The sequence below is a fragment of the Takifugu rubripes genome, chromosome 15 (genome assembly GCF_901000725.2).
Source record: "Takifugu rubripes chromosome 15, fTakRub1.2, whole genome shotgun sequence".
NCBI classification, from domain to species: domain Eukaryota; kingdom Metazoa; phylum Chordata; class Actinopteri; order Tetraodontiformes; family Tetraodontidae; genus Takifugu; species Takifugu rubripes.
In genome coordinates this window covers 12,733,547-12,745,523 of record NC_042299.1, presented here as the reverse complement: position 1 = coordinate 12,745,523, position 11,977 = coordinate 12,733,547, and the positions used below count along the sequence as shown (strand labels likewise).

Genomic DNA, 11,977 nt, shown 5'->3' with positions numbered 1-11,977 from the left:
TCTTTTATAAACTGCTTCTTTCCTCGCCTCCTTATTAAGTGGTGGGGAAGCAGATCCTTGCCCACACTGTAATAAAGCATTTAAAGCTTTATAATGTTAATTAATGCCATATCTAACGTGTTAAAGTGGAAGATTTTGCTCCCAAAATTAAACTTAAAATAAAAAAACCTTTTCAGCATAACATCAGCACTATTAATGGTGAGGATGTTTATTAACGGTTGCTATTATACATGTGACATGCAGATGGTTTTGCTGAGGGCTCCACAGATGCTGACATCTGTGCATCCACTATGTTCTCCCCGCCCCGCATCGCTCATCCGGGCAGCCTCCCACATTAGTTTGATCCATCCGAGGCTGAGGCGGACCGCGCGTTCCTGCTCCTGAAGAGGGTGGCACTGTCTTCCAGCAGAGGCTTGCAGAACAGACCGGGGGGAGCGATGTTTTCCTTCCTGCTTTTGCATTTTTGTTCCCTTTCTTCACCTTTACTGAGGATGAACTGGCCGACAGGGACATGTGAGGTCATCATGTGGATTTTACTGAAGTAACTGAAGGAAAGTGAAGGTGGGATCTACGTGAACTCGATTGTTTGAATGATCTTTTTGACCCACTTTTATTTCATTTCATTGCAATTCTCAGCTACACCTCTGTCTCCTAGTTAAATGCGCCACATCTTGGCGTCTCGAATGTTCAATCTTTGTCAGTATATGGAATTAACGTCACAAAAGCTTCGGTTTAGAAAAAGGATTTTAAATTTCATTCAATCACAAAACAACAGACATTAACACATGTGTGGCTCTTTGTAGTTGAATTGCCCTCTTTGCTTTCAGTGAGCATCTTGGTTACCTTAGTGATGAGGCTCCTGGGGGAGAGCAGCTGATTGGCTCATTTAGCCTCAGAGCATCGAGCTGACTGTGTGCGTGTGTGCGTGTGTTTTGGTTAATAGTCCAACAATTAGTCACACAATGGCAACAGCCACCTAAACATCTCGTCAGGCGTCTGCAGGGCTGCAGGTGGGAGCATATCACTCGTGTCACATGTCACACGTACAGCTAGATGGTTGCTGGAGATGATATGCCAGGAGCTCACAGAACTGTGCTAGCTTGTTTCGGTCACCACAACAACCGACTGCAGCGTGATGCTCAGGTGAGCCATTATGACAGGCCATCCCAGTGGTCCCCCTCCCCCAGCTCGTTCCCCTGGCTATACTTCTGTCATACGCACCATAAACACTGTCACTGCACTCTCTGAACTCACCGAAGCCCGTCCGTCTGTCTAACCCGTCTGTCTGCCTGCAGGTGTGTGAGGATGACGGGTCAGGCAACAGAGAGGGACCGCTCACCGCACAATCTGTCAGTGAAGACCACCCTGGAGGAGGAGATCGAGAGGGCTGAGAGCATTCTTAGCAGGTGACTGCCGTCATTATTCATTTTTCCTTGGATCAGCCTCTCTTCCAGGGGCAGATAACCAGATGAGGACAGTCTAATTGATGTCCAGTCATTTATTCATCTTATTAACCAGGGACTCCATTATAATTCAAGCTCTCAAACACCAATATAATTGTCTTACCAGCAGGTTCCTCATCAAAGTGTGACCTGATCGCTTTTTACTGTGAATTGCACAAGACAGGAGTTGAAACTGGTGACAGTTTTTACTGTCTAAAGTTGGAGGAGAAACAAGTGGAGGCCACAATGCAATAAATGTGTCAGAGAGTGCAAAGATTTCTGGAATTCTCGAGATAACAAGTCCTGACTGACCACATGAATGCAGATTCTTATGCAACAATAAAGCAAGTGAAGGCAACTCTTTGGTGGGGGTGGGGGGGGGGGGCATTATCAGAGTCTAAGAAACCTGGACATGAACGTATAAATATAGCGGAGGAAGGCCAGGAACAGATTAGAAAGCAGAAATCAGGATAAAACCTTTACAGGACCAACGGGAAGAACACGCACGCATGCACACACAGACACACGCACACATGCAATAATCCAATAATCAAACTATTATGGGCTGAAGCATCCTGTTGCATTGCTGCGTGTTATGTCCCAGGGTCCCATCAGTCTGTGATGACACATCCTCGGAGCTGCAAAGAGTCGCTGCTCTCGACCCCCATGGGGGGCACTCAAGGAACTCTTTTCAAAGGACGGGGGCCATGTCAAGGTACAGCAAGCTAACCTGCAATACGCTTTCACAGAACACAGTCAACTATTATTTTAAATATAATGTAAAAGATTCCCTCCAATAAACCTCCACCTAATATGAATAACGATATACAGTAATACCCCCAAAATGAAAAAAAATGCTAATATGTTTCTAGATTCCATCAAGAAATCTTCCAAAGACATTTGAGAGGTTAAAGGAAACTTGAATAATTTTGTTTAATTGCCAGCTTTCATGCGTGTGTACAGTAACTTTGCTAGCAGAGGTTGACGTTTATGTTGACATGTTGCCTGGTGATGAAACAAAACTGCAGCTCTGATTCTCCCGTGTTTAGTTTACAGATTATCAAATTTGTGTGTGTCTCAGACTGGTGAACCTGGTTGTGAGACTGAGGGAATGGGCGCACAAGAGTCTGTTGGAGAACGAGGAGCGGCCTGACTCCTTCATGGAGCGCTTTCGAGGCCCGGAGCTGAAACTGGCCCCCAGTCGCAGCAGCAACAGCCACCCAGATGCTAACGGAAACGGAGGGATCTTCAAGTGCGTCCTCCTGATACACCATCACTCTTCACCTTAACAACCCCACCTATCTAAAATTATAATCATTTTTAAATAGTAGAGGGTGCCTACAGCGTGCCAAGACGTATATAAAACTGCAGTTTATGTTGTATGATTTGCAGCAACTTTACTTTAAGAGCAAACACCTACAGCCTTAGTTATGTGTTGCACTTGAATCCGTGCTTCCTGTGCTTTCAGGAAAAGGTGGAATCTGCTTGTGGTGTCCCCGTCCGATAACGCCTACTACCGCTGGCTGTTCGTCATCGCCGTGGCGGTTCTCTATAACTGGTTTCTCGTTGTTGCGAGGTAATTAGACACCGCATTAACCTGCATAGCATCGTAAACAAAGGCAGCAGGATACCCTTATAATATGCAGTAAACATCTTTGCATCCTCTCGTTTTAATGAAAAGAACGGCAGCGACATCAACCCTTCCCCCCTCTAAAAGCCCCCGGTGCACTTGTACTGTTGATATTTACGGCCCTGCTTGTTTGCTGTTCACAGGGCATGTTTTGACAAGTTACAGGTGGAGAATTACATCTGCTGGCTGGTGCTGGACTACCTTTCAGACTTGATTTACCTATTGGACACTGGTGTCAGACTCCGAACAGGTGATTCTTTTTTTTTTTTAATAGCAATCTCAAGTGTAACTGTAGGGCCCAATAAGATAGGGGCTGACCTGTTTATTCATTTTATGCTACGCTAACCCGGCCTGTCCTTACTCATCCTGTAGCTCTCCTTCTAGCTTCAGTATGTTTGAGGTCTGGCCACTTTTTTATGTTTGAGCCACTTTCATGTCCCAGGGTTTCTGGAACAGGGGCTGCTGGTGAAGGACCAAGCCAAGCTGTGGGCCAGCTACGTCCGAACCCTCCAGTTCAAGTTGGACTTGCTGTCCATCCTGCCCACTGACCTGGCCTACATCTCCACCGGCATCCACACGCCGCAGCTCAGGTTCAACCGCCTCCTCCGCTTCCCCCGCATGTTCGAATTCTTCGATCGCACCGAGACCCGCACCAATTACCCCAACATCTTCCGAATTTGCAACCTGGTACTTTACATCCTGGTCATCATTCACTGGAACGCCTGCATCTATTACGCCATATCCAAGTCTTTGGGGTTCGGGTCGGACACTTGGGTATTCCCAAACATCTCCAGGCCAGAATATTCCTCCCTGACTCGGAGTTACGTCTACTGCCTCTACTGGTCTACTCTTACCCTCACCACCATCGGAGAGATGCCCGCCCCTGTCCGAGATGAAGAGTACCTCTTCGTGGTCTTTGATTTTCTTGTGGGGGTGCTGATCTTCGCCACAATTGTAGGAAACGTGGGCTCCATGATTGCCAACATGAATGCCACGCGAGCCGAGTTCCAAGCTCGGATCGACGCCATCAAACACTACATGCACTTCCGAAAAGTCAACAAAGAGCTGGAAACCCGCGTCATCAAGTGGTTTGATTACCTCTGGACCAACAAGAAAGCTGTGGATGAGCAGGAGGTGCTGAAGAACCTGCCTAACAAGCTCCGTGCCGAGATCGCCATCAACGTGCACCTGGAGACCCTGAAGAAAGTTCGCATTTTTCAAGACTGCGAGGCGGGACTGCTGGTGGAGCTGGTGCTCAAGCTGCGGCCGCAGGTCTTTAGCCCAGGGGACTACATCTGCAGGAAGGGGGACATAGGGAAGGAGATGTACATCATCAAAGAGGGGAAGCTGGCGGTCGTGGCTGACGATGGCGTCACACAGTACGCTCTTCTCACCGCCGGCAGCTGCTTCGGGGAGATCAGCATTCTGAACATTAAAGGAAGCAAAATGGGGAATCGCCGCACAGCCAACATCCGCAGCCTGGGCTACTCCGACCTCTTCTGCCTCTCCAAGGACGACCTGATGGAGGCCGTGACCGAATACCCCGATGCAAAGACGGTGCTGGAGGAGAGGGGGCGGGATATCCTCATCAAAGAGGGTCTGCTGGATGAGAACGCTGAGAGCGGCGGGCTGCAGAAGGAGGACACGGAGGAGAAGGTGGAGCGGCTGGAGTCCTCCCTGGACACCCTGCAGACCCGCTTCTCCCGCCTGCTCAGTGAATACACGCACACTCAGCAAAGACTGAAGCAGCGGATCACGCTGCTGGAGCGGCAGCTCAATCAGACAGACTGCGGAGCAGACGCAGGCAGGAAGGCAGACGCAGGTGCAGAGGCGCTCAGTCAAACGGACACCGCGCCCATTGTCCACGCAGATGGGTCCCCTCGTCAGAATAATGAGCCCAGAACGAGCCCGACAACCAATCAGTCATGAATGTGGTGACGAGAACAGCAAAAGCAGACAGATGTTTGCACGGCCGTAAACATGCAGAGATGACCGAGACTGCTGCGGCTTTGGCGTCCTGTCATCAGGAAATAAAACTGAATCCGAACAGCAGATTTTATCACAAGTGGATGGAAATAAAACTGAACTCTTCCTCATCCTATTAAAGCTCCTGTGATCTCATCCCAGTGTCTAAAAGGAACCAATTTGACTAGATCACATTTAAACTATAAACATGAGCTATAAAGACAAACCTGGTTCTGATCACCGTCTTGGACGGAGACGTTGGGTTGAAAGCTGGTCAAACAAGGTTTTAATGGTGGACCGGTGGCATTCAGCAGAGTGTGTGTGAAGTTACTGGGGAGTTTCCAGTTATTCAACTGGCCCACATGAGCAGCACTGATAAGCACAGTCAGGACAATACGCTCGTGCACAGTATCAGGCTTGGGTGGCCCAGCTGGTCACGCAGGTCATTATATCCCAGAATGAGTTCTAAATGACCGGCTTTTGTTTCAAGATTTCCATACATGGAGTGATTAAACAAATCCTTTTTTTTTTTTAAATAAAAAAATCAAATATCTATTTTTGTGCATTTCTGATCAGGGATGTGGAGTCGCAGGGTGGTAGTCAGGAACAAACCCTGGACCGTTCGGTCCAGATGGGGTTTGAAAAATATGCATCCGTTTCAGTCAAATCGGATCAAAAGCCCGTTCACGCGTGGTCCGGTTTACTGCTGAAACCTGCGGCCCTGTGACCCCCCACACACATTATAGCTCCCTCCCCAACACACATTTGTCACCATGTGTTGTGTGTGAATGTGTGTGTTGGGGGACAGCTGCAGGGGTTCTTTTACAGGAATATAAATATAGTCCCAATATCACACACCAGCTGGTCAACATGTCAAATATATACATTAAAAAAAAAAAAACAACAGCAGCAAATCATGTTTTTAATAGAATTCTATTTTTGTAACAGCCTGCAAACTGCACTTGAAAATCAAACACTAACTGCTGCTACATTCATCATTTAACCCCCCCCCCATCTCAGAATGAACAGATGTACTGTAAAAGTGTGACAGCAAAGGTTGAGTGAACTGCTGATCGCTGCAGAGGGAAAGACGACGTGATTGAATATGAAGACACAGACGGCACAGAGCAGGGCTGCTTTTGTGTGTGTGTGTGTGCGCGTGTGAGAGAGAGAGAGAGCTGGGAGATCGCCGCGTGTGGTCTGTGGTCTGATTGGCTGAGAGTGTCCATGGGGACATGCGCGTCCACTAGCGCATTCGCATGTGCAGGCTGTGCTTGGGCCCGTCCACCCGCTCCAGCTTCTCAAAGTGTTTCCTGGCGTTCCTGATGTTGATGAGAGTGGCTGCAGATGCTGACAGAAACAGAGACGCGTCTGTGAAAAGGGAGGATTTGGAACGGTTCCGCCCGCTCGTGCTGCCGAGAAGGGTCACATTTGCTACTTACGAATGGAGGGGTCGGACATGATGACCATGACGTAGGTGTTGGAGGTGAAGACGTCGATGAAGGCTGCAAAGTTGGAGTTCCGCACTTCCATGCTTTGGAAGGACGCTGCCAGCTTGCTGCAACAACAACACAAAAATGATCAAATGTGAGAAAAAGCAAAGCGTGGCGGGTGTGAAGGCGAGCGCCCACTCACCTGCAGCTGAGTTTAAACTGTTTGATAATGTTGCTGATCTTCTCAAAGCGGTGAACATCTCGCTGCTCTTTGCACTGATAGTGTGAGATGACCTAAGAAAGAAAGAAAGAAAGATTAACCTCCATCAACGGATTCCGGTTTTCCCTCCGGCACGTTGCCAGGGTGCCTCTGTGTCCTCACCAGGAATGTGGCTCTCTCAAACAAGAGAACCTCATCAGCTTCTATGATCTGTGCAAAATTCCTCAGGTTGGTCTCCAGCTGCTGGACGTTTGGGATGAGCTGGTAGACTATACTCGACCAGGCCTGCACGCACATGATCAGCTCTTACTTTGTTTTATTTTGACACTGAAAGAGTCAAACAAGAACATGTCCACCTTATACAGGGTTTCATCCCAGATGGAGGTCCTGAAGCATGTGCATTCCAGGGGTCTGGACAGTCTCTTCAGGTCTTCCTCGCGCTCCTTAAAGATCTAAAAGGAATAAAGATGCGGAAAACAATGGGATAAGTCAGGATAGGAAAAATATTTAAGAGTATAGCAGCAGAAACACTGTTCTGATGCATAAAATCACAAGTTTTTAAATGCAAAAGATGTCAAAATAAATGTTAAAAACAACAAGAGATGAGGCCAGCTGTGATTAAAAGCATGGCTTTAATTAACCGAGAACATCCTTAATAAATTCAGTACATCTTTAGGAGCCTTACCACATCTCTCTGATCCTCCTGCACCAGATCCATTTTATGAACCAGGCAGAACACTTTAGCGTCGGGGGAGTTCTGCAGGATGGCCTCCAGACACGACTGGTAGTAGTGCATGTCCTTCTCCAGCTCGCGGCTCTCCACGTCGAATACGTAAATGAGCACCTCGACATTTCTGAAAATGTTGTCCCGCTGGCTCGTGAAGTAGTTCTCCATGAAGGTGTCCTGTCTGGTGAGTAGAGGAGACGCACAGCAGCCGTTAGTTGAATCCGAGGCCATTTCAAAGAATCCATCATGTGCACATGCTGTTTACCCTCCACAGTCCCAGAGGTTCAAAACCAGGTTGCCCAGAAACCGTACATGGGAGTGTTCCACATCGACTAGCATTCAAATAAACGGGCAAAATTATTTTTAATGTGTCGAGCAGAAATCTTCATGTAACACCTCTTTGACTTTTTGAAGATCTCTTACTTGTAGCTCCGAGTCGCCGTGTGTCTCGAGCGATGTAATTAGCAAAGATGATTGATCTCATGCTGGTCTTTCCCGACCCACTTTTCCCCATCAGTAACACCTGAAATGGACAAAAAAATAAATAAGCGAGGAACCAAAATAGTCTGTATTCCTATTTCTAGAAGGCAATTCGTGAAAATAAAAATGAATAACAGTATAGTGATGTATCGCTTCGTGAACATTTATTCCACGAAAGGTAGTTTATAGGAAAAATAAATCCCATTTATTGAGAATGTTTTACGATTTCTGGGAAAGAATACTTGAATAAGACTCACCTTTTTCTTCATTGCTGAGCTTGACATTACCACTCGGCAGATACGAGGTGAAGCAATAGTTTGAGCTGCAAGTCAGATGACTCTGGTCCGTGTCTGCAGCTCTCCCCGTCCTCCTGCTGCTGCAGACAACAAACATTCCTCAATTAGACGTGACTCGGGACTAAAAGGACGAAAGAGCAACTTCAATGTAGGCGTCAAGGTTTTGCATACATGATATGGATCGCCCTCCAACTTTATATAAAATGGAAAGTATGAGTCCTGTTCAGAAGTGAGCTAATGCTAACTTAGCTACCACGCTAGCGCAGTGGAACGTCCTGAAGCTTAGCTTAGCGAATCAACTAGTCAGCCAACATAAAGTTCAGCAGTGTGTAGTCTACTCACCCCGGCCGGACAATACGCTTATTTAAATTCAGGCAGTACCAGATAAATTCGTTTTTGTTTGCTTTTACGAATACAGTCGTATACATTACTTGAAGAATCAGCCAGGGAAATGAAGATCAGCTGCTTCCTGTTTACGCCAAAGTCACCTGACGAGATGATGTGATTCTTCCCCCCCCTCCCTGATTTGGTCTCACGTGTCAGTTCGCCTTTATTTTTACCCGTTTGATCACTGTTATCTTGTGATATGGAGACAAAGCAAAACTGACAAATCAAGCAACAACTCATTGTCTTAAAATAACTATTTACGTTTGATTAGTTCAGGGCAGAATAAATTGGGAGGGTCAAGGTACGAGAAGGTGTAAAAAAAATTGATAGCGCTGTGGCTTCATAATAGAAGCTGTATAATTAGTGTTATTTGCCAAACACGGCTCTTCAAACTATTTATTCGTGGCCGTTCGCCACTTTGGCCACCAGACGGAGCTAAAGAGCCGGTGGAACAATGGGCTCCAACATGGCGCCCGTCTGTTTGTACATGCTGTTTACTGCTACATCATTACATAATGCTAAAGAAAATACCCATTTAAAGCTGGGTAATGTTAAGATACATTGATATATAAAAATGCATTTACAAAAAAAAATTTTTGGTCAATTACAGATTAATGCATTTTTTCTGTGGATCGGATAGTTCTGATAAACCACCAGTTCATGGGCTAGAGGGGTGTTTTCACCGTTTGCACTGTGAAGTGCGTGAAAATGAGGAATAGTGCCCATTACACGCATCATTAGTCTATCTGCATGTGACACTATACGGTGAGAGACTCCTTCAGGATGGCAAAGACTCCGAATCAGGGTGTATAAAACAGAATTACCTTATTTACTAAGGCAATTCCTTGTGTGCACTTTTAAGTATCTGCTATTATTTAGGGTAATGTCTTTATTAGTCCGAATTTATCATCGTGCCACAATGGCACGTTTATTATATTGATAATTAGGAGTCCGCTCCTGACAGTTCAAGTACCAAAGATGACAAAAATAAACTCTAATATCCAGGTGAAACTAAATAGGAAATACCACAAAACATAAAAGCATTAGACTTTATTTATTACTTCTATAATGTAACTACAACCCCATCCCAACTGATCAGACAACGCTCAAGAGACAAACACAACCACTCCCCACTTTCATCGGAAATAAAACGCAACAAATCAACCAGATGTTACCATGAGAGTGATGAGGGTGTTTAGCACACTGATTTAGTGAAATAGATACAAACTTTATGCCATCATGCAAGTATGCATCAGCCTGTTTCCTTCAGTAAGTGTATATAAAATCAGCCTGTAAATACTTTGTTCCTCATCTATAGTTCTTTCGAATACATTAACAAAGTTTCACCTCGTTAATAATCCTCAATTATTACTTTGTAATTTTGGAACATTTGTACATACTCCACATGTTTCTTTGTACAGTATAAAGGTTTCAGAGGGCTCCTACGAACACGGGATAAAATAAGAGTTGATGAGACGCCGAGGCTCCTCGACATCGTCACGAGAGGCATCAAAGAAAAAAGACAACAGGTAAAAAAGTCGAAGAGCGATCATCAGTCCGCCGTATTCAAAGCTGGTCTCGGAGTTTGGCGAGTCTTTGAGACAGCTCATCCTTTGGGGCAGAAGCCAGAGAAGATGGTCAATCGTGGGGGCAATAAACAACCGGATTTTAATCCCTCGTAGGCGGAAGACGTACCTGCTCCGCAGAGGCCACGGTTGTGCCCACCGATCCGGTCTGGCCCTGAGGAAGCTCCATGTTCAGGTCAAGTCTAAACAGGATGTTATAACCATCAGCGTGCATTAAAAATGTCTCGTTACTAGGGTCCAAAATACTCATCACATGTAGGATTTCTTTAAAAAATAGTGACATTTAGCATTATTTTAGAGTATATTTGAGAAAAAAAAAAAAAAGCTTTACCCTGCTTCATCGGCCATTTCGTGCATCAGCGACTCTACTTGATTCTGCAACACAAAGACAGTCACCAATGAACGTGTTTACAGGTAGAAACACTCCAAACCCGTACTGTGTGTGAACATACCTGTGGCGTTGTGAGCGTTGTTGTGCTACTCATTGTGTCCTCCATCTGTGCCGTCTGCACGTCCAGGGTTTCAAACTGGTGTTCAAATTTGTCCATTAGCGCCGTAATCTGAAGGAAAAAAGGGAAAGGGCTTAAAATCACATTGCAATTGCTCTTGGCAGCGCGTCTGAACGGTAGGCTACCTTTTCTAAATTCATCGACCGCAGCGCGTCGTCCATGCTTTTCACCACCCCGGCCATGGATTTCGTGACCTGCAAAGACAAATCCCGTCAGCCAACACGGAAGCAAAAACAAGGAAGGAACGGATCTTCAAGCTCGCCGTTTAGTCCACCTGCTTCATCGTGACGGCAGTTTGGACCCTTGAGGCCACCGCATCCACCCGAGCGCTCATCCGCAAGAAATTCACGGACTGGTTCTTCTGTCTGATGGCGTTCTCTGCGTGGATCCTCGCCACTTCCGTATTTCCCTTCTGGATAGCCTAGGGGACACACGAACACGATCCGCCTCAGCAGCAGGATTCAGCCGTCACAAATCCCGGCTTTGGAGGTTTTACTTACTTTTTTTACTTTGCTCTTCTCTACCTTTTCTTCTTTATCGCACTTCTTGGAGTTTCTTTGCAGCTCTTTGGTGGCGAATTTTAGATTGAACAGATGCTCTGTGACATGGGGTTAATGGAAAAACACTCCAGACACAAGTCAAACTGCTGTTCTATTAAAAAAATCAACCTGCTTCTCTTGGAAAATACCACTGAACCAGCAAACGTAGTGATTTAACTCCAAACCTGTATCACTGTACATATCATTCCTGTGCGGCTAAAAGTCCAATTTGATTAACATATTTTAAATATATGGCAATAGACTAGCCTTGTTAAAAAGATAACACCTTCATTTTCTTTACAATGACACATTCCTCCATTCGGCAATTAATCCGAACACTATTATCTATTAAAATGAGGTTTATTTTCTATTTTTTATCTAATAAACATCTGGCCAGACTAAAGTCTATTTCCAGCCATGCAGCTGCGCCGCTTCGGAGGCCTTCAGGCCAGTCAGGCATGAACTTGATTAAAGGTTTTAAAGGGCTCCAGTTTAATCAGCGGGGCAACACGTTGTCATTTTGGTTGTTTGCCATCATCTGATCGTGGTAAAGTCCGAGTTAAAGGCCATAATGTAGCCCTCACCAGTACTCGCTCGTTACTACTGGTGTTACAGAACCGAGTCGACAGCCTCCGACGCCCCATTGTTCAAAGGATACTCTCTATAGCCGACATCTTCAGGCGAATCTTCGATGACCCGAGTAACTCACGGAAAAATCCACACGGACACTGCACAAATGGGGCTGTGAAATCGGGCAAAACTT

General features: G+C 45.9%; 3 protein-coding genes across 6 annotated transcripts; 1 reads left to right on the top strand and 2 right to left on the bottom strand.

Moving 5' to 3' along the window:
- Positions 1 to 434: 434 nt before the first annotated feature.
- On the top strand, positions 435 to 5,629 carry cnga2b (cyclic nucleotide gated channel subunit alpha 2b). Its single transcript, XM_029848226.1, has 7 exons — positions 435 to 561; positions 1,296 to 1,406; positions 2,047 to 2,157; positions 2,524 to 2,694; positions 2,911 to 3,018; positions 3,216 to 3,322; positions 3,515 to 5,629. Exons 2-7 carry the CDS (start codon positions 1,306 to 1,308, stop codon positions 4,999 to 5,001), a joined length of 2,085 nt encoding a protein of 694 aa, XP_029704086.1. The 5' UTR covers positions 435 to 561; positions 1,296 to 1,305; the 3' UTR covers positions 5,002 to 5,629.
- A 313-nt stretch (positions 5,630 to 5,942) lies between these two features.
- rraga (Ras-related GTP binding A) lies at positions 5,943 to 8,732 on the bottom strand. 4 transcript variants are annotated; one of them, XM_011611491.2, is made up of 10 exons: positions 8,625 to 8,732; positions 8,155 to 8,273; positions 7,841 to 7,940; positions 7,683 to 7,749; positions 7,376 to 7,598; positions 7,047 to 7,142; positions 6,853 to 6,975; positions 6,673 to 6,764; positions 6,480 to 6,595; positions 5,943 to 6,387 (listed from the first exon to the last, which is right to left on the bottom strand). In XM_011611491.2, the coding sequence occupies exons 2-10, from the start codon at positions 8,179 to 8,181 to the stop codon at positions 6,284 to 6,286; spliced, it is 948 nt and encodes a 315-aa protein (XP_011609793.1). In that variant the 5' UTR covers positions 8,182 to 8,273; positions 8,625 to 8,732; the 3' UTR covers positions 5,943 to 6,283. The 4 variants fall into 4 exon arrangements, with proteins under 4 accessions (XP_011609793.1, XP_029704089.1, XP_003971152.1 ...); XM_029848229.1 differs by having other exon boundaries at positions 8,155 to 8,270; positions 8,625 to 8,718; XM_003971103.3 differs by having other exon boundaries at positions 8,536 to 8,692.
- An 883-nt stretch (positions 8,733 to 9,615) lies between these two features.
- Positions 9,616 to 11,888, bottom strand: chmp1b (charged multivesicular body protein 1B). Its single transcript, XM_003971102.3, has 8 exons — positions 11,873 to 11,888; positions 11,176 to 11,273; positions 10,950 to 11,096; positions 10,801 to 10,869; positions 10,619 to 10,726; positions 10,498 to 10,541; positions 10,276 to 10,348; positions 9,616 to 10,191 (listed from the first exon to the last, which is right to left on the bottom strand). The coding sequence occupies exons 1-8, from the start codon at positions 11,886 to 11,888 to the stop codon at positions 10,147 to 10,149; spliced, it is 600 nt and encodes a 199-aa protein (XP_003971151.1). The 3' UTR covers positions 9,616 to 10,146.
- Between the last annotated feature and the right edge of the window lie 89 nt (positions 11,889 to 11,977).